Below are 21,053 nucleotides of genomic sequence, written 5' to 3'. Positions count from 1 at the left end.
TTGAACCACAGCAATATGTTTTGTGTGTGAGAGCTTCCATTCTCGTCTTGCTCATGCACCTCTACGCAGTCTGGCAGCATTCACCATGATAAGTGGCCGTGAATAGAATTATCTAAAACTCTGTATGTTTCGTCTCTTTCCCAGGGCTCCCTGCTGGTGTATGTGTATGTGCATCAGAGCATTATGGACTACGTTCTGATCTCTCTGGTTCTCTTCTGCCACAATCTGAGAGTCCCCTACACACTCTGTCCCCTGCAGATTAACTGCTCCTGGCTACGGTACAGTTGTGCACTTGCATGCACACATCCAGTACACGCATGCACAGACGAGCTGTTATGCAAGTTGCATGGAGGTAACACGAGATGACGTGGAAGGCCAGCCGTTGCATGTTGTCAGCTAATGTTCGCTGTTCCTCCCACAGGTTGATCCTGCAGAAGCTTGGAGTGATCCTCCTCCCACCTGGCGTACTCACCGAGCAGGATGCCCAGATGGACAGCCTGTACTCTCCAGTCATGACGACCGTAAGTCCCGACACTGACTCCCACAGGCCATGTGACGTGTGCTCAACCTCACGTGTGCACGTGGGTACTGCATTATAAACCTTTTCGCGGCTCTCGTGAGCATACCGTTTTCACCCTCATTGGGGCTTGCTCAGTCAGAATGAGACCCACCTGCTTTCTCCCCCCCCTCGTTCCATCCCACGTCGCTGTCCATTCGCACCTGCATATTGTTGCTGTCGGGGGGGACACCTCCAAAACTGTTGCTTTTCAGGAAATATAAAAAAGAACCTGTGTTCCAATGGATCGAAAAGTGGTTATTATCTAGTCATAAGCTCTTGTTAAAGGAGCACTTCACCCCTGGAAGAAGTTCCAGGGGTGACCACAGGGGGGACCACAGGGGGACCACAGCGTATCACTGCCTATAACTTCAACTCCCAGAATGCTTTGGTGCCTTGTGGCAGGGGAGGTTCCATGTGGGTGTGATCTCCAACAATAACAGCCAAACAGCATGCCAGTGTCGCCATGTCTGCTTATTATAAGCGGCTTCTTTCTAAAATGTAGTTGATATTTGGGCTTGTTTCCAAATGTTTTGATTGCTGTTTAAACCAGTGGTTCTCAAACATGTTCATGTATTTTTCCACAGACCCCCATCTGAAATTATAATTTGTGGCAGGGAGCCCCTAACAAATATGTGTCAAAAATATTCCACATTTTGAAAAGCAAATAAAAATATTTTGCAAAAAATCCACATTTTGGACTTTTTCCCCCTCAAGATTTTTTTGTAAATAGCAGATCTACAAGCTCACAATGGGTTGCGAAGCGTTGTGAGCTTGTAGATCAGCAATTTTCAAATATATAATATCCCATGTCTAGGTAAAGTGCTCTTGGCATAGTTATTTTTCTTTTGGGCTTGTTTTCATAGACCTGGCTGCTTATTTCTCTCACAATATCTGGCAACACTGGCTGTCCTCGCAAACGTTCATCTAGTTATATATTATGTCCAAGGATTCGTTAGTGATGTCATATCACTGGGACATATAAGTATCTTCATGCAGTTTCACTTCCGTGTCGCATAGTATTGACATCACTGTCACATCCTTGGTATTATGATCCTAGCCTTTCGTGACGGTGTTTGTTTACCAGCGCTGCTACTCCACGCTGTATTTTTTTTTTCAAGCTTGCGCTTATGAAACACTACACAGGATTATTATTTCATGTCAACATTCAAGTACAACTATCAGAAGATAACTCAGGTAAAGTAATGTCTCACTCTGCAAGGGCCGCTGGCCGCAGCTAATGGGAGTGGCCGAGTGGCGAAAGAAGGTTGAACAAAGTGTTACGGACACCCCATTGGGGCTGTCTTTTGAGATGGTCTGACTGAGACACGCCGAGACATGTAGTGCGGAAAGGAATGAGACCAATCTCTCATGATGCAAATAACGTCACGAATATTGCGAAGATTACTAGATATCTAAAAACACAGATTATTCACAAAAAAAACCCAGGATCTTGTTTCTTGACTCCTAAACTTCATTAAAAGACCGAAAACTTCTTCCAGGGGTGAAGTGCTCCTTTAATACTTTTCATTGGATAACTAATTATAAAACCTGCAGACAGCTACTTTAGCGAGACACTGTCGAGACATATGATGAAGTATAAAATAGGACATTCATTTATGAAAAAAACACAAACGGGTGAAATATGGAGATACAAGTTTTCTGCCCGACAGTGATAATACCAGCACACTTGGTTTTGGGACGTTTGGGAGCCAAATGCTGTGAGTAATGAAACTCTGGTAAAGAAGGAGGGGAGAAATGGATGGGGGGGAGTGGGGGCGTTGGGGAGCGTAGGCAGCTTATGTGTGGTAGGCAGGCCCAGGCAGGTGGCTTCACTCTTATCTTCATGGAAAGGTAATTTGCTGGTGTGTTTCTTTTGTAGATTTCCTTGGAGTGATATTACGGTCCCTCTCCTCGTTCCCTGTCTTTGACGCCATTACCTCAGATCAATTCTCACTTCGCTTCACACTAACACTATTTCCCCCTGTTTGTTTCCCCCTTTTTTTCCGCTTTCCTTTTACAATCACCTGTGCATTATATCTGTATCTGACTGGGGAGGGTTCTTTCATGCACGTTGTACTCTGTTTGGCAAATAAAGTACTTTTCATTTAGCGAGTTACTGGCTTTATTAAGATCAATATCATGCCATACAGCTCAATAAAATAGCCCTCGCTGACATTAATCTGAGGCACCGTAGCCCTGGTGGAGTGTAAGCACGTTGTTTATGTGTGAGGCGAGACCTTTCTCTCTCACTCTCTCTCTCTCTCTCTCTCTCTCACACTTTCTCTCTCTCTCTCTCTCCCCCCCCTCTCTCTCTCTCCCTCTTTCCTTTCCAGTGGCCATTTATGTGAGTAAGCACATTGGCTCTGCGTGAGAAAGCAGGTTGTTTATTGGCTGTATTTCACTGTTAATAGACCTTTATTGTTTATTGAGTGTAGGCCTGCTCAGCTACTGTTCAATAGTAATTGAATTTTCTCAATAAAGAGGAAAACAGTACTTGAGGCCAAGGAAGTATCTCTGGATCTTTGGAAGTGTCCCTTCACCGGTCCTCTTTATCGTCCCTGTCCTCTATTGTAACTCCACTCCTCCCACGTCCTGCTCTGCAAAATCCTGTGTGTGTTGACAAGACAGTGTTGACAAGACACGAAAACTAGGGTCAGATCCCAATGCTCAAATTTCTGCCTCCTCGCCGCCTCTATCCTCCAAAATGGCGGTGTTATGGTGAAATATGTGACCATCGTGTGGACTGCACATAACACACATTGAGGTCTTGCAATACGCGGCCAAATACCACTAGGTTTAACTTCTGTTAATAATACCAGTGATTTGTGTTCGGGCAGTGACGTTATATCCACAAGATGGTAACGTGTAGTCACAGCAGTCTATAATGCATATTAAGCAGATGTACAAATCAGCTGTTTTGTTCACATCTGTATTCATTTGTCCTCAGCTGGTGTGCGAGCTGCTCCGTGAAGGCCAGGCGTTGAGCATGGGTGTGTCGCGGCAGTCAGGTCGAGGTGGCCAGTGGCTGGCGCTCATCAGCCAAATAATCACAGAGGGAGCTGTGTCTGACGTCTCTCTGGTCCCCGTGGGCATCGCATACGACCGTGTACCGAAAGCTAACTTTCAGGTGTGTGTACACACTAATACACATACACTAATGTAATCACTCTTGCAAAGAACACAGAATGCACACCCACCTCTTAAAAGGAGCCATTTATAACCTTAAAGGAGTAGTTCACTAAAAAAAGACTTATTTTCTATCTATTACACACCCCATGAAGCCTTGAATTCATGGATCTATTTTTGTTTTTGTCGCATTCCTGAGCCAATTGGAGACTCAGTAGGAGACTCCGCTGGTTTCCACCGGTTTCTTACGTAAAAGAAAAAAGAAGCATATGTACTGTATATTTTGCCCTGTCTAAGAACACCCTACCCTATATGCTGAATAAAAAAACTTTAAATGTGAAAAATCATTGGCTCAAGAATGTGACAAAAACAAAAAAAATATCTCCATGAATTCAAGGATTCATGGGGTGTGTAATTGATAGAAAATAAGTCATGTTTTGAGTGAGCTACTCCTTTAATGTCCTTGGGGAGTAATGAAGAAATTTTCACGCAGAATATATCACAATTAAAAATGCCTGGGCAAAGAAATACAGCATTGAGAATTGAATTGTGCCCTCCAAGCCAGAGTTGGCTGATAACATTAGGCATGCTTTCTAATTTGTAAGATGATGGTGATTGCCAATAGCCCCCTGTGTACATTTTCTGCGGGTTATTGAAGAGTGGGTGTTGCTTTGGGTTAATTGCCATAATAATACCCGCTCCTCTCCATTTTGCACACTGCTGCTGACACACGGCAGTAGCAGCACACACCATGTTGCACACAGACACAGGCAGCATGCACGCCACTCGCTACCTCTTTTATCTTCCTGCTCATCGCAGATGCAGCTCATTAGTGATATTGCTGCTGTAATGTACTTCCTAAAGGCAGGGCCTTATTATGATATGATCACTACGGGTGACTCGTTTAACACTCTGATATCTATGTGTGTGTGTGTGTGGGTGTGGGTGTGTCGGTGTGTGTGTCGGTGTGTGTGCGCGCGCATGTTCCATTTGTCCACAGATTGGCCTGAGCTCTGCTTTGCGGACCCTATATTCTGCTCTGTGTGGAGGATGGAGGGGGAGCGTGAGGCTCCACTTCGCCCAGCCTTTCTCTCTCAAGGTGCACCACGGAACTAAAGCAGAATATTAAGCACCTCTTAATCGTTTAACGACTCGTTATACACACACAGATTAAAGCCCCTAGATTGATGTGGCCTATTTAACTGCACCCAGTAAATCAGCCTTTTACCTACAATGTTTAGGAAAGATCTTTTAATGTAAAGGCTGGAGTTCAGTAATTGCCTTTTCCACAGAAAAAGATTGGAGTTACTGGAGAATTAAGGGTTACGCAGGTTTAACTTCAGATTAGCGTTAATGGACAGTGTCAGTAGATGGGAGTGGACTGTGGCATTGATAACCAATTAACCTCAGTAGAGGCAAGAAAGTGTAAATTCTAACTAGTCCAGCGTGTTAACCTGATTCAGTGAAACTTTTCATAGACACATTAAAACACCACCTTTGCTTATTGGAGCTTCAATATTCCCTGACTTGCAGATATCATATATTATTAAGGGTCCAAGCAACTCAGACGTTGCACTGCATTAAACCAATCAGGTTATCTTGCGGATGATGGCAGATATTTTATTATGGACCTTGAAAGCATGAAAGATTTGTTTATGCCAAGATTTGTTCTTTCAAGGCTTCTGTCAATTCTAATTTAGTGGCAGAAGATATTCTTGGGTATTAGGATTACAGAGCTGTAACATGCATCAGATTTCCAAACCATTAATTTATTTCATTTTGTGATAATACTCCCTTGTACGATGTACAAGGGAGTAGTTCAAATCTCACTGTGAACAACAACATTGTTTTTTTTTCCATTTCTTCAATTCTGTGCTTAGACCTCATTATTTGCCGCTTGTGGCCATACTTAGATATGATCTATTCTACATTGTGTGTGTGTGTGTGTGTGTGTGTGTGTGTGTGTGTGTGTGTGTGTGTGTGTGTGTGTGTGTGTGTGTGTGTGTGTGTGTGTGTGTGTGTGTGTGTGTGTGTGTGTGTGTGTGTGTGTGTGTGTGTGTGTGTGTGTGTGTGTGTGTGTGTGTGTGTGCGCGCGTGTGTGCAGGAGATATGTGAGACAGGACGGTGCAGAGTGGATAGATGGCGCCCTCTACAGGACCTGTTGCTACCTGTCATCCTCACCAACAGGTAGTAAACTGTGTGTGTGTGTCAACCTTTCAAAGTGGGATTAGGCGTGCAGGCATTGGATTGTGTTTTATCATCAAAATCTGTGAAAGTTACTTTTGCCTTAACTTTGTTGATGAACTTAACAGCTTAAACTTTCAATCGATGCAACATGTCCCTGATAAATCTGAGCGTTCCCATCCTCTTAGACTCGGTCCAATTAGCAGTGACATTACACAGTCAGTGCCAGTGAAACAGATAATCCAACAGGAAACATCTTCCCAAGCTGTCAATCTCCACTAGGCTTATGCACTGCGTTTCAAGCTGGAATTCCGCCGCAAGAGTGGGAAGCTCAAAGGAAATGACAGTGGGTGATGGACAGGAAGAGAACGACAGTGGAGTTGTTAGCTGGGACCGTTACCCACGCATGAGCCATTAAGTGCTTTGTGCCTGGCCTACATTATGAAAAGACGTGCTCATTGTGTCCGTGCCACATTCACTGGCTCCCTTTGTGTCAGCCTACATAGGTTCTTCTTTTGAGGCTTGTTTTGTTTCTTTCGATGATGACACATTCAGCAGGGTAGAGGGGGAGCTGATTCCACTGAAAATAGATGACACATCTGCACAAGGACCTGCCTAATTAAGATATTTTATCAGAATACTCAAAGAGGCCCACACACGCACCTAACTGGGCCCTTTCTTTACATTTAATTTTTTTTTTCTCACACCCTTTCTTTCTCACATACAGACACATTGACGGTGCATAAATAATAGTTCACGTACATGCAGTATAATTTTAGCTCTACCTGTGATAGACCACAGACCGATGTGTTTTGCACATTTCCATTTATAACTGAAGCTGATAATGAGCTCCTTCAACACCCAAAGTGCTCTCTCTAGAGTGTTTCCTGTTTGAAACCTGCACATCACATTGTTTCCACAGAAATATGGTCTTAGTCATCCACTTGGCTCTAATAATGATACTTAATGGGCTCTCAGCAAATGCTGCACTTGAATTGCTGCAATGCGAAACCAAACTGGACTATATGAAAAATATTGAACTCCAAGAACTCGGGTACAAACTTAAGCAAAATAACTTAGTGTAGAAACAATCTAGGTTTCGTTACTGTCACTGAGTCATGCAGCAAACGTCCACTGAAGATGAATGACAGTTACCTACAATACATTTCCAACGGCATGACAGCTAAATCTTAATGATCAGGCCTAGCTGTCCTTCATGGATGGTACAGTTGCTAAATTATAAAAGAGAGGGTGGGAATGAGCCCATTATTCTCCTAATTGTGCTTTGTCCTCCCACTTGGTTTATCTGCTTCATTAAAGCACCGATTCCATTTTCGGTCAGAGGCTGACATCGTGGTTACTGCCCCCTCGCTGTGCACCAGAACTCGTCCAATCGGAGCGTGACCTCGGCATCGCCCTCATCCTCCACCTCATCTACTGTAAGTCTGGGATTACGTACATCAGCTGAATCACAAATTCTTCTTCCCTTGCTTGTTCAGAATGTATAACGATGCACGAATATGGCAACGGCAATTTACTTTCTGTGACTCTGTAGCATTGCGGCGCTCTGTGACTATTATAACATACACTCTGTTGTCATCTGTAACGTTACCTGTGGTTTGTGCTGATGTCATAAATGAGGCGCAGTTTACGGAGCTAGTTCAGGCCAGGCAACTCAAGGGATTGGGGCAACCGATCAGGTGACTAGTCACATGCACTTTCCTCCTGATCGGGTGGTTATAGGTACTGCGTTGTTACCTGCTCACTCTGGCTGCCCTGTCTTGCTGAGCTGACGTGTGTCGCTACTGCTGCTGCTGTTGCTGAGATCCTGCTACCGCTGCTTACCTGCTGCTGCCCATGAAGTCATATAAACTCATCTTCTGGTCGTTCGTACTCCTCACCATGTCCTCCTCCTCCGGACACCGGGATCGCGTCCCTCCCCCTGGGGGCATCCCGGGTTCCCCCGGCCAAAGAGATCGACTCTGGTAGTCCAAAAACAGCTGGGTACCTACGTATGCTGCTGACCATGAATAGTCTCATATTGTTCATGTAGGTGGTCATACGGCGTCGTTGTTCCTTGGTTGATGGTTGTAATCATAGCTACTCAGCTGCGTGCTACTGGTTCTAATCGTGGTATTACTTTCTTACTTAAGTAAAAAACTAAATTAAATTATGGCTAAATCTCTTGCTAAACGCTCAGCTCAAAAGCAGTAGCGTTCGTCATTGATCGATATCAGTATGGTCAACTAGAGTGTAGAAATAGAGTAACGACACGCTTGATTCCGCCGCAAAACGGGCTCCTTGGGCTGTAGTTCCAAACATTGAGTTAGACGGAGCACTTCCGCATTCCGGGCTATAGTTCCAAACAATGGGACTGCCTCATTGAGTTAGACGGAGCACTTCCGCATTCCATTCTTACAATGGGAGTCGACGCTAGTGTCAGAACTCTCTCTATGGCACTGGGTTGACGGTAATTCACCAACAGTGTTGCTTAAGTTGCTATGTTTTCTTATCGTAAGCAACGATGGGCTTGGGGTTCTGTTATGGTCCCCAGTTTAGCGTGCATTTGTTCAAAGTAGTTCACTTTATCTCAAGATTGGGTTTCTAGACCTGGTTGTTTACTTCTCTCTCAAGAGATGACGTCACCGATCTGTGCGCACTGATATGGCTGGTAAGTGCTACTGCTTGGTAGAGAGAGGGCATGGCTTCACTTTGTGATTTGCTTTGCTTGTTCTGGCTCTAATGTTCAGATTAATATCTTTATGTACTGGTTAAAACACGGATATGCTCAGCTGGCTGCATCTTGCTTAATTTATAGTTTAATGTATCATGGTTAGTTCAGTGGCTTTAGATGGTACTCTTATTCTGAAGAGATCGTCCACCGGATGTTGTTTGAGGCTTATAGTTGATGACCGAACACTTCTCTACCCATGCGAAGGAGAGATGGGAAGCTAACTTGTGAGTAGCGTTCAAGAAGTAGTTGTTAATGCTGCTAGAATTCATTGAAATTGATTTAGCAGTTATCTATAGGAGGTTCTGTTTTGGCGTAGGGCTGGAACGGATGAACTATTACGTTATGGGATAAAGGGATACGTTTTGTTCCGTAGTCATGCTGTCTGACTCTATGATTGGTTGACTTTTCTGGTGTAACCTGGGAATTGTAGTCTCTGCTCAAGCCTCCGGCGTCAGATCAGTGGTTATGATACAGGCAGAGATTTTATTCACGTGCCAATCGTGGCATAAGCTATATTTATTATTTTATGTAGTCTGCGTGGTAAAATAAATTTCAATCAGGCTGGATGGCATAAGATGTTAAGTAATCTCAGTAAGCCACAGCAACTAAAGCATTATATTGATAAAATTATTATACGTTATGAACTTGCTTGTGACTTGCAAATACGTGTTAAACAGCAATAATACTAAGTATCACAGCGTAGGATTAATAAATGTGCAAGTCTAGTTGGTGTTAAATATCATAGGTTACGGGTCCATTCGGATTCCAATCATCATTTAGCAGTATCTTTATCAGAAGGCTGCGAGCATGTTGTAAGGATGTGCATAGATCATTCTATGCTTAAAGCAGTCTGTAGTTGTGCAGACTGGCATTATATCGCGTTAATTTTATTTATGGTGCTGATGGTGGCTATAGTTTATCTCTCGTGTAGCTATGTCTGGCATCTATTTGCAGAGTAGGAAAATGGCACCAGACGTTGTCAATTCATGTAGCAGTTCAATTGCTCTAATATGTGGTGGAGGTGAAGTAGGCCGTTCATATTACGATGAAATAAACAAATGAACTTGCAGTGCAGATTAGACGTTATTGGTAGCATTCTATCGTTGTTATGCTCTTGTATTGCTAAATTACACTTGTTAAGGATCAGGATGAGCTAAAGGGATTCTCATTTTGCTGCATACACTTGGATAAGAGATGGTAGAGACGTTGTAGCACAGGCTAACACAGTACGTTTGCTTCTTTGTGGAAGCTTTAGATTGTCGTAGCACAGGTTAGCACAGCATGTTTGCTTATGTGGAAGCTTTAGATTGTTTGTAGCACAGGCTAGCTCAGCATGTTTGCTTCTATGTGGAAGATTAGAGTGTTGTAGCACAGGCTAGCACAGCATGTTTTGCCAACGTGGAGGCCGAATTGTTAGCACAAGCTATCTCAGCATGCCTTGCTACGTGGATAGCTCTGGATTGTTTGTAGCACAGGCTAGCATAGCATGGTTTGCTTCCCACTTGGAAGCTCGAATTGTCTTAGCACAAGCTATCTCAGCAGGCTCGCTACGTGGATAGCTCTGGATTGTTTGTAGCACAGGCTAGCATAGCATGGTTTGCTTCCCACGTGGAAGCTCGAATTGTCTTAGCACAAGCTATCTCAGCAGGCTCGCTACGTGGATAGCTCTGGATTGTTTGTAACACAGGCTAGCATAGCATGGTTTGCTTCCCACGCGGAAGCTTGGATTGTTCGTAGCAAAAGCTAATTCAGCATGTTTGCTTCTCATGTGGAAGCTTGGATTGTTGGTAGCACAAGCTAAACACAGCATGTTTTGCTTCCCATGCGTAAAGCTATCAAATTGGTTGTAGCACAAGCTAAACTCAGCATGCTTACTTATGTAGATAGCTCTGGATCGTCGTAGCACAAGCTAAACACTGCATGCTTGCTTCCACGTGGGAGGTACATGGTATATAAAAAAGTTGGCTGCCAAGTGATGTTGTCATGTTATGAGCATCAAGATTACAGAAGTAAAGTTATTGCAACAGGATAGATAGTGGGGCTTCAGTAGAGTCAAGATATCAGTCATTGTCCATGATTGGCTGGTGCGCATCGATTAAATAAAATATATATATTTCGCCGCGACATATCTCGCAGGACGGATAAAAGAGGGACTCCGATCCTGGCTGCTCCTGTTATCAATAGTTACACTATGTTGATGGGCTTTGCTTGTCTCATGCTTATCAAAAGCTGGGTGACTGGAAGTATTTGTCCCCGTATAAGAGGCGCTGCGGTATCCGCCAGAGTGGGATGCTCACGGCATATTTAGCACCACATCACGGTGTGTTCATCACTGGTGACGAGTGTTGCAGTGCAACCAGCAGCTTGCGGTGTGCGACTGACTGTGTCAGGATTGAGGCCACACTCGTGCATTGATGTGCAGCATGCGTCCCCACTCATCCACAGTGAAGCACGCACGCTTCACCGTGGATGTGTGAGTGGCTTCAGGAAGTAAATTCCTGTCCCAGCGGTCTATAACGGCGTCATCTCGTCCAGGGTGGCTCATCATGGTAATTGCAAGAATAATTCTGCTTCTGGTTCTAGATTCCAGGTTGAGCTACCTACGCTCTTGGCGGCACTGTGAGCTCTCAAGGCAGCGTGAGAGAGCTGCTTGAGATGTGGGCTTCTCAATGTTCTCAGCACTATGCTGCATCATCTACTGTGCTTGAGATGTGGGCTTCTCAATGTCTTCTCGGCACCTATGCTGCATCATCTACTGAGCTGCCTAGCCTTGCTGCTAAACTCTGCTAAATCAATTCTGCCAACCTCTGGCGTCTGGCTCTATTGGGCCGATCCAGACTTGCAACAGATGGCATTTCGTGCTAAATCTATTAGGCTATGGATGGAGAGGGATATCGGCGTTAGTTAATATTATTCACATGTCTAACAATCTGCGTCAAGCTCTGCAAGCTATAATTTAAGTTGTATACCGTATTCTTTCTGCATCAACTGCTATGAGGCTAATTGCTAATATGCGCCACAGGGCGCTTAACCAATTTAGACCGAGGCCGATTCTAAAATCGCCTTCTAAATTTTGACTAAGTTCTGGAAAATTTCAAATAGTTATTCAAAAAAAAAAAAAAAATACAAATGCATGTTGCTATACGGTAAATGGCAACATGAACCCAAAATGGGTTAAACTGGTCATAGGATGGCCGGGCTAATCCAGAATTGCAATAACATTGTGTTTGTCTCTCCATCTGTAGGCCTAAACTTGAACTGGTTCTCTGCAAGCTGCGAGAGATCGGCTCAAGCTGTGGGCTTTCTCCAACCTCCGTATTGATGCAGCTACATCTACAGCGCTGCTTGTCTATGCTTTTCTTAAATCTCGGGGGCAATGGTCCTCAGGAGCTTACGTAGATATTGGTTAAGGATTACATTCTGCAGGCTAAAAGCTCATGAGTATGAGTGCTCACGCTGTTCTATCGCTAATTCAATAAATGCTGCATGCGTATTATTGACGCTTTAATTACAACTCGGGTGGATTGCTGGGGATTTAGTTTAGTGGTGATGTCATGGTGCTAAAAAAAAAATGTTGGTTTATTCCTATAGCGCTAAAAAGTTTTTCTATGGCTACGTAGTCAGGCTAATCATATCAAGCTCAGTCTATTAGTAATTGCTGCTCAGGTATCGTTGGGTACTGATTCAGATGTTAAGTAAAGATAGCACGTCTTTACACACATAGTCAGTACACTTTATTTATTATGGATGATAAACAATAGTTATCATTCATCATAGGATGACCTCATTTATATATATACGATATATATATATATATATATATAGCAGATTTCTTTGAAAAAGAAATGAATATAGAATGTCCTTTTCGAATCCTACTCGTGGTGCGGTACAGCAGTGGACACTGTAGTGTTAGGATACCGTCTAGGACTCCTGGTTTCAGGATCAACAGGTACCTGGATTCATCAGGCTTGTTGAACACATGGTTGCATGCTGCATTTGTTTAAGTTAAAACTTAAAAAATTAAATGTGAGGAACACTATCATGTTAGTAAGAAACAAGTCATGGAGCTCCACCATTCTCACAGATGGTTGGTCTGGCGTCAGGCCCTGTGCTCCCAAGCCGTTTTGGGGGTTCTTGCTGTTTTGGGGGTTTAATTCATTCCCTGTAAATGCTAATTGGCATGTAACATTCATTAAAATGTTATCCTTACAGGGAATGAATGGATTCAGAGGCCTGACGCCAAACTATGCTTCCTCTTGTTTCTATACCATGCTCAAGCTTGCAAATATATATTGCTAATAAATATATATTCTAATCCAATCTAAGAGTTGTCTGACTGAAATGAGGCGCAGTTTACGGAGCTAGTTCAGGCCAGGCAACTCAAGGGATTGGGGCAACCGATCAGGTGACTAGTCACATGCACTTTCCTCCTGATCGGGTGGTTATAGGTACTGCGTTGTTACCTGCTCACTCTGGCTGCCCTGTCTTGCTGAGCTGACGTGTGTCGCTACTGCTGCTGCTGTTGCTGAGATCCTGCTACCGCTGCTTACCTGCTGCTGCCCATGAAGTCATCCCACCCGCCTCCCCGGCATCCACCTGTAGGCTCTGTTTCTAGATCCCCTTGGGGGTTTAATTCATTCCCTGTAAATGCTAATTGGCATGTAACATTCATTAAAATGTTATCCTTACAGGGAATGAATGGATTCAGAGGCCTGACGCCAAACTATGCTTCCTCTTGTTTCTATACCATGCTCAAGCTTGCAAATATATATTGCTAATAAATATATATTCTAATCCAATCTAAGAGTTGTCTGACTGAACTATAGGCTTGCTACTCTCTTGTTCTGCATCAGGCAGGATGATTGTATAGAGTGTATACATATGTATACGTATTATTTATTGACAGTGGCTTCTCGTCTGTGTACTTGTATTAATGTTTGTTTGAGGGTGTCTTTATTCTGATGTTATTCTTCTGTACGTACTGTACCTCTAAGCCCTGTATCTGTAACTTTTACTGCTGTGCTGTCTCTGTTGCCTGAATTTCCCCTGCGGGATCAATAAAGGTATCTATCTTGATGAGACGTTTGCCGTTTGTTTCTGCTTTGTTCACGCTTTGTGTAGCCACAACTTCCTGCATGGCTGTGATGTCCACCAGTGTGATGTCTGGTCTTCTGCTGCACAAACACCGCAAGGTATGTGTACTGTGTGTGTGTGTGTGTGTGTGTGTGTGTGTGTGTGTGTGTGTGTGTGTGTGTGTGTGTGTGTGTGTGTGTGTGTGTGTGTGTGTGTGTGTGCGTGCGCTCGTGCAGTGGGTACATAATCAGATGGTGATGGCACACATGGTAATGTCAGAGATTCTTGTTGTTCCCTCAATAAGCACTTCAGCATAAACAAAGCACCCATAAATACTCCAGTCGGCCCATAAAAACAAAATGGTTTCCATATTGTGTCAGCATGCGTCAGTGTTTTCCTGAGCTATGCTCTCTCATCTTCATCTAATCTACGCCTGCCGTGTTATCGCCACTTATTTTCTGTATCACTTCTTTGGTTATTACTTTTTCTCATCCCTCTACAGGTATTATATTCCCGTATTAGTTTCAATAATGCATGCTGATTACCCCCTCAAAAGCATTTATATTGACAATTTTGGTTTTTTCTTCAGTTGTTTGCTTTCAACATGTAGAAAATAAATTGGATATAACCTGTCAGTGACATTGTTTTTATTATTTTGCTTGTTTAGTTTTCAATGTTTGTTTTTTTACATTTTGAGTGAAATGTTCTCCCTCCTCCATCACTCATCCTTGTTCTCCAGGGTGTGTATCTATCTGCCCTCTGCCGTGATGTGGTCTGGCTGATAGAGGAGGTCCTGTTGAGGGATATGGATGTGGGGTTCGGGGGTAGTTTGGTGGAGGTGGTCTACCATTCTCTTCGCCTCCTGACCCCTCACCTCATCATCGCAGGCATACCCTCCAGGTTGGTCTTCAGCTTATGAAGGCAAAACTGTAGGGGGGGGGGGGGGGACTGTTCAGAGATGCCAACCAAACATAACCTCCTCATTGCTAACCCTGTTTTCCTCCAACACTCCTAGAAAAGACCCATTCATCATCCTTCGCCCTTCCCTCTCTGCCACCTTGAGTCTCTCTCAACATACCCACATTCTCACACACACCTTCATATTGGAGGCTGTTGGCGGTAAGTGACCACCCATGTCTTGAACATTTTGTATCTGAGCCTCAATGCCCACTCCCCTCCTGAGTTGTACTGTGCTGTTTTTAGCTGGCAGCTCAAACTGACGCGTGTGAGGAAGCGCTGGTCAGAGCTACTTTCGCTGACAGTCAGACTAATAAAGGCTTGTTTTTTGATGTGACAACTCTTTGGTTGTAAGAAATATTTCTTTCCATTAGCACTCGACAGCCTGAGCAATATGCTGAGGTCTCAGCACTGTTGGGAATACTCAGCAGAGCATGCTTGCTATTGACAGCAAAGAGAAAAAGTAATCAACAGCACTATGAAGCCAATCTCCCATTGGATATGCAGTCACTGTGATGCTTTGCTAGCTGGTAGATCCTCGATTCACCCCAGTCTGTGTATGACGGACTGGGATTGTATTATCCAATATGGGTCGACCAAACATGTTTCTTCTGGGCTGATGCTGATTATTAGAAAGCGGTTCATATTATAAGAGTGATATTTCATTGCAGTGAATGTAAGAAGAAGTGTTACAAAATTACACTGATGTACATAACGTACATAAAGAAAGTGCATAGAGAGGAACTAAACCAAACAAGATTTTGAACAATTAATTTGGAAAACTTCCTAGAAACTTCTCTAGTCCCTTGGCCCTGTTAACCCTTCAATTATCCCAATTCAGCAAAACTACAGTATGCTGTAATGCATGAGTAGTTTTTCTTAAAAATTCTCCTGTGAGATTCATTTAACCGCCACAATGAGGAGGAAAAGGTGCATTCAGGCCATGAAATGTGAGACAAAAGGAGGCCTGGCTCCAGCCGCCCACTCATTGAGTGGACTGCTTCTCTAGCTTCAGTCAGATAACCAGGCTAGGACAACAGTTTTAATGATTTATTGGCATTTTTGGGTAATATTCTTGGGCAGTGGATTATGGTTAGATACATTAGCTAGTAAAAACAACTAACACTGGAGCTTGCATAAAAACGACTGTTAACCACTGCTTTAAATCTGTAAACCTGTGATGTGACAATAAAGTTGACTCTGATTCAGTGGATAAGAAGTGATATAAGCTGTCTAGTAGCATTTTAATTATCTGTATTTTGTGTTTATTAACATGCTGCTTTGCCCATTTCACCCATACATCTAGTCTAAGTCCATGCTGGTATGCAGGCCTACATAGGCTACTTGAGGCCAGAAGACACATTTTTATCCCTACAATGCTCCATTTGTCAATGTACCTTGCTCTGTCTTAAGGGCAGAGTCTATAGAAATAATCCTTAGACATGATAATTGCATTGTCGAAAAGGCCTGTCTAAGTGATGTGTTTCTGCACCATTATCCAACTAAATGATTAACCAGCTTATGCGTGTGTTCCCAGCGTGCTCGGTGTCAGCAATGCTGTGTGACGTGGCTGGCAGTGGCATCGGCAGCGGGGTGAGGAGTGCTGAGGCGAGTGGTGACGAGGCCAAAGCTGACGCGGAGTTTGATGTGGCTCTGTGTCAGACGGAGCTAACTGAGCGAGCCCTGCAGCTCTGCCACCTCTTGCCTCCGGGCTTTATGCCGGTGAGCATCAATTCACATCACACATAAACATGCACGTACACGCGCGCGCACACACCAGAGTCCATCCAGCGTATCTTATTCAGTGGACATTTAATGGAGCCGAACAACCATTCATCTTGCACCGCCGCTTCTAACTCAGACAGTGAGGTGTGTGTGTGTGTGTGTGTGTGTGTGTGTGTGTGTGTGTGTGTGTGTGTGTGTGTGTGTGTGTGTGTGTGTGTGTGTGTGTGTGTGTGTGTGTGTGTGTGTGTGTGAGAAAGAGCGCAAGTGTGTTCCATCTGACATCAAGGGCTCTTAATCCAAGCCATAAATACTATTCCTTGCCCCCTTTGCTCACTGCTGCCTTCTTCTCCATTCGTCGAGTCTTTTATTCCTTGCAGCCGCGTCTAGCTTCCAATTTCTCACCGGCTAATACCTTTCTTACCTCTGGCCCTGCGGCCTGCTATCTCTCCTCCTCTCATTTTAACCAACATCTCCGCTACACATTTAATGCTGTCTGGCAGCTGTCCTCCCTCAGCAATTCTCAGATGTGTGATGCGTCAAAGCTATTTGGCCTCGCTAACTCCCTGTTGTCCCCGAGGCGAATCAGAGCATTAAGCATTTAGAAGTAGAACTGAGCTCACCCAATAGCTCTCTCATTGTCTCTCTCGCTCTCGCTCTCTCTCTCTCTCTCCTCTCCAGCCTTGTCGATCTGCGAACGGTTTTGCTGTGGAGGCAGTGGACAGCCTGGTACGCTGTGGCGTCCTGATCATGGAGGAGGTAAAAGCGCACACCAACGCACGCCCGTAACACTTTCATATAACCTCCCTACCCTAACTTTTTTTTCTCGTGTATGGTGTGGCCAGGTTCTCAGGGATGCTCCTGCCTGTGATGCCTACAAGAAACTGGGCACCCTGTCCTGGAGCACCTCTGATGACCCGTACCATGATGAGTCTGACTCTGAGGATGGAGAGTCACGTTTCTACAAGGTACAGAAGAGACACACACACACACACACACACACACACACACACACACACAATCTAAACTCACAGCCTTAGTCCCACATGTAATCTCCTGTCTTTGTACAGTTGACCGACGTGTACTGTAAATCATCCTGACTTCCAGTCCGTATTTCTCTGTCGTTCTCAGTGCATCCAGCTTTATCTCATCAAACCCCCTCCTCCCGTCAACCTCCTGACATTGTTTTTGTCCCTCTAGTTGAGCCAGCCATCCCAGTGTCCAGAGATGCTCCTCTTCCTCTGTAGTTTGCTATCTGGGCATCTGAGGGCACTGCGCTTGGCCACACAGGGACTGGACCTCCTCCGTACTCCTCTGCCAGGTGTGTGTGTGCGTGCATCTACAGCCTAGGGAATAAGTGCTATACATGTACAATATATACTCAGTAAAATATACTGTATTCATTGTTTCTAGAGTAAAAAGATCAGTTAAATTAGTGTCAATTTTGTAGATGGGAGACATTACTGTTGAGAGTATTAAAACAGCTTGTGCCCTATATGAACTCATAATGAATATGTATTTGTGTCCTCCTGTGTCCTTGATACTTGTGATCTCTCCATCCAAGCCATTTTCCCATTTTGTTTCAGCTCAACCACCTTTCATGATTATTAATGACCACTAGTCTATAAGACTATACTGCTAGACCATTATAGATCGACCATTATAGATATATTATTAACTTGAGGTACCAGTTACATGTCATGGTAGACCAAGCATGCAATACCCATTTCCCTTTGGAATGGAGTAACTGGCTCCATTTGCCAGGTAAATTTTTCTTTTTTTTGGTTGAACTGAACAATGCTTTTCTTCATACAGAGGCTGTCTGTGTTGCTCAAATACACTCGCATCTGTGCAACATGGCGCATAAGGACAGATGGCACTATGGTGAGTGCTATTGTCGGCATCCCACCAAGTCTCTCCCACACACACACGCTTTTCTTATGTTCTTAATGGCCTAAATGTAAAAGCTTTTCATTATGCCTCTTCCTACTGGTTCAGTCCATGTGCGTGCCAAGTTCTGCCAACTATCACCAGAGACAGGAACAGACCCACTGTATACTCCCACACTTCAAATCTCACACTGCCTTCCTCTGTAATGGCTCTATTCGACTACGAAGGGTAACCCAGAACCTTCCATAACCTGAAACTTTATAGAACCTTTGAAGTTCTCTGATCGCTTTTTGAAGAGTTTCCATTATAACCGGAACCATCCCTGAAGGGCTCCTCCTTCAGGGATGAAAATAGACAATAGACAATCTACAAGCTCAAGATGCGTCGCATCGTAACACATTGTGAGCTTGTAGATTGCCTATTTTTGAACAATTTTAAGTTCTGGGTTCCCTGCACTCAGGGTTAGTACCACCTTCTGAGCAGGTAAATTAGGTTCTGAGAACCTTTCATGGAAACAAATCCAGAAAATATGATACACAGCACAGTGCAGTTTGCTTAATTCTTGTGGTGGAAAAGAGCCATATGTAATAAGGCAAAGAGGAACCACGCTCTTCAGTATTACGCTGCATAAAATGCCATCCATCAGACTGGTAATGGCTTTAGTATTATCTGGAGGTGGTGTTTAAAAAGCATATTGAAAAGCTGTCTGTGGTTTTGATGTATGCGAGTCTTTGTGCCACATTTCATAGAGAGCTGCTCCGAGGAAGTGGCACGCACTGCAGTGAGAACGCTAATAGACTTGGGGGTAAGTGACAGCCGCCTGTGTGTTGTTTTTTGTGTGTCTAAATGTAGCTCTGACTCTGAACAGAATTGGAGCACCGCGTTAGCTGGAGAATTTCAGCCTCAGTTCATAGTTTCTATTCAGGCACCAACCAGACCCCAGGTGTACCAAGCTTTTGTGAGCCCAAACCCAACTAAAGCCTGTAATTGACAATAATTACTACTTCCTCAATGTAATATGTTTTAATTAAAAGTATCTTGATACTCCATCCCCATCCAATTTGGAGTTATCAGGCAATAAATTAAGCCGACCCAGGCCCACTGGTTCTGGTCTGGCCAGTTTGTTGGCAGAAGTGTTAAGATCAAAGGTGAATCTAGAGAGCAATGGCACAAGTCTTATCAACTAAAGCCCACGATTGCTACTATTGCAACACTTTGTTTTTCTTCTTCTTCTTCTTGTTCAAGTAGATCAATACTCCATGCATGGGTGCTGCAGCACTTTATAAGTCACTGGAGACAGTTTGGCACTCATTCAGTTCACCCTCTGCACTGTATACAGTAGCACTCTGTGGTTTGGCAATCATTCCCTGCAAAAATAGAGCAGGCTTCACTATATTTAGCCGCTTCATATACGGGCTGTCGCATTATCTCCCTTCTCTATACCATTTTACATCAATCGATGTTTGTGCTCGAGGCTCCCGGGCTTTAGGAGTTCCACATGTCAGAAGGGAATTAGGGAAAGCTGCTTGCAGTTTTTATACAGCCAACAAAGGCAAAAGATGATGGGATGATCTCAAGTTAAGAGTCTCACTCCCAAGTCCCCAATGTGAGAACCACTACTGTCAATTAACAGTTTTCTACTTACTTTCTTTCATTTTAACAGTGCTGTATTGTCTGTTGTAAGTTCTTAGTTGTTTTAGCCTTGTTGACATCATATCAATGTGTCCTCCTATTTATATTACATGTGTGTCTGTGTCCGCAGGTCATTGTGGAGGAGCAGCAAAGAAACGGCGTGTTCCTGGCAGTCAGCCCCTGCTTCCAGCTGGCAGACAACCAAAAGAAACTGCATTGCTTCATCTCACAATATATCTACGACTGACATGTGTTGAGAGAAGGAAAAAATCCGTGCCTTTAAAACTTGTATTTCCTGTTGACCATTATAATTTTGTGTTAATAGCATTCAGCAGCAGTCTCTATGTATATTTAGTTGTCATGTTGCATGTTGTTTTTCCTTTTCAGAATCTGTTCAGGTTGACTTTTATTTTTTGAGGCATTAGTGTTTAGGTTTTTAGTATGTTTGAAGCACTAGTGCCACCCTGTGTTGGTTTTAGAGAATTGCAAAGTATAGCATTTCCTTGGTCGAGAATGTTCCTTTTTTATTGGTTGTGATGCAAACACACAATTCTTTTTTTGTTATGATCCAAAACAGTTTAACAATACTGTGACAATTGGGTGTGATATGTGATGTGGTTGCCTTCATCGCTGACTTTGTTTTAGATCCAGAGGCTTACATGGATAAAAATGTTAAAATATTCTTGTGTATGTCTGACTATTATATGCAATGGGTCCTTCAGTGGTGGAATTTATCCAAGGTAGTCATCTTATTAAGGTCAATTTTAAAAAGCTAATTAGCATAGACAAATGCTTTAGGCCCTGAGGTAGGATAGCAGGTCGATGAATTATGAGCAATGAGCTGTGCTTGAATTACAGCCAAGATGGACACAGTTGGGGTCCAAAGTTCCTCCAAGGCAGCAAGATACCGTAAGTCTTTAAAAGTAAGACGTTATACTTTTTCTTCTGCAAGCCAAATATTAAGTATACAAGGAAAAGTTTGTAACTTTGTACAATTTAAAAAACATTCATATCTATACACATTTGACAATCTAATATAATTTTTATTATAAAATAAGGCAAAAATCCATACACTTGCAGAGTTTATCCCATTTTCAATCACAGTAACAGTAGTGGGTGGCTGGCCAGTGTAGTTGGATACTTTTAAGAGATGCAGATCTGATGGCCAAATGAATG

General features: G+C 43.5%; 1 protein-coding gene across 1 annotated transcript in view; it reads left to right on the top strand.

The window, feature by feature from the left end:
- The window catches only part of gpat2 (glycerol-3-phosphate acyltransferase 2, mitochondrial), a gene marked incomplete at its 5' end in the record, with an annotated part of 40,220 nt that extends 19,290 nt beyond the window's left edge, over window positions 1-20,930 (top strand). The window contains 16 exons of the mRNA XM_080433528.1: window positions 145-278; window positions 422-521; window positions 3,507-3,686; window positions 4,686-4,784; window positions 5,790-5,872; window positions 7,190-7,308; window positions 13,725-13,795; window positions 14,416-14,576; window positions 14,692-14,795; window positions 16,171-16,355; window positions 17,037-17,114; window positions 17,201-17,323; window positions 17,556-17,676; window positions 18,171-18,239; window positions 18,995-19,050; window positions 20,008-20,930. Coding sequence (XP_080289654.1) covers window positions 145-278; window positions 422-521; window positions 3,507-3,686; window positions 4,686-4,784; window positions 5,790-5,872; window positions 7,190-7,308; window positions 13,725-13,795; window positions 14,416-14,576; window positions 14,692-14,795; window positions 16,171-16,355; window positions 17,037-17,114; window positions 17,201-17,323; window positions 17,556-17,676; window positions 18,171-18,239; window positions 18,995-19,050; window positions 20,008-20,124 — 1,800 coding nt within the window. The 3' untranslated portion in view covers window positions 20,125-20,930. The remainder of the gene's footprint in view (window positions 1-144; window positions 279-421; window positions 522-3,506; window positions 3,687-4,685; window positions 4,785-5,789; window positions 5,873-7,189; window positions 7,309-13,724; window positions 13,796-14,415; window positions 14,577-14,691; window positions 14,796-16,170; window positions 16,356-17,036; window positions 17,115-17,200; window positions 17,324-17,555; window positions 17,677-18,170; window positions 18,240-18,994; window positions 19,051-20,007) is intronic.
- Between the last annotated feature and the right edge of the window lie 123 nt (window positions 20,931-21,053).

The sequence above is a fragment of the Gymnoscopelus braueri genome (assembly GCF_963280865.1).
Source record: "Gymnoscopelus braueri genome assembly, chromosome: 7".
Classification (NCBI taxonomy): Eukaryota; Metazoa; Chordata; class Actinopteri; order Myctophiformes; family Myctophidae; genus Gymnoscopelus; species Gymnoscopelus braueri.
This window is presented reverse-complemented; position numbering and strand designations above follow the sequence as displayed.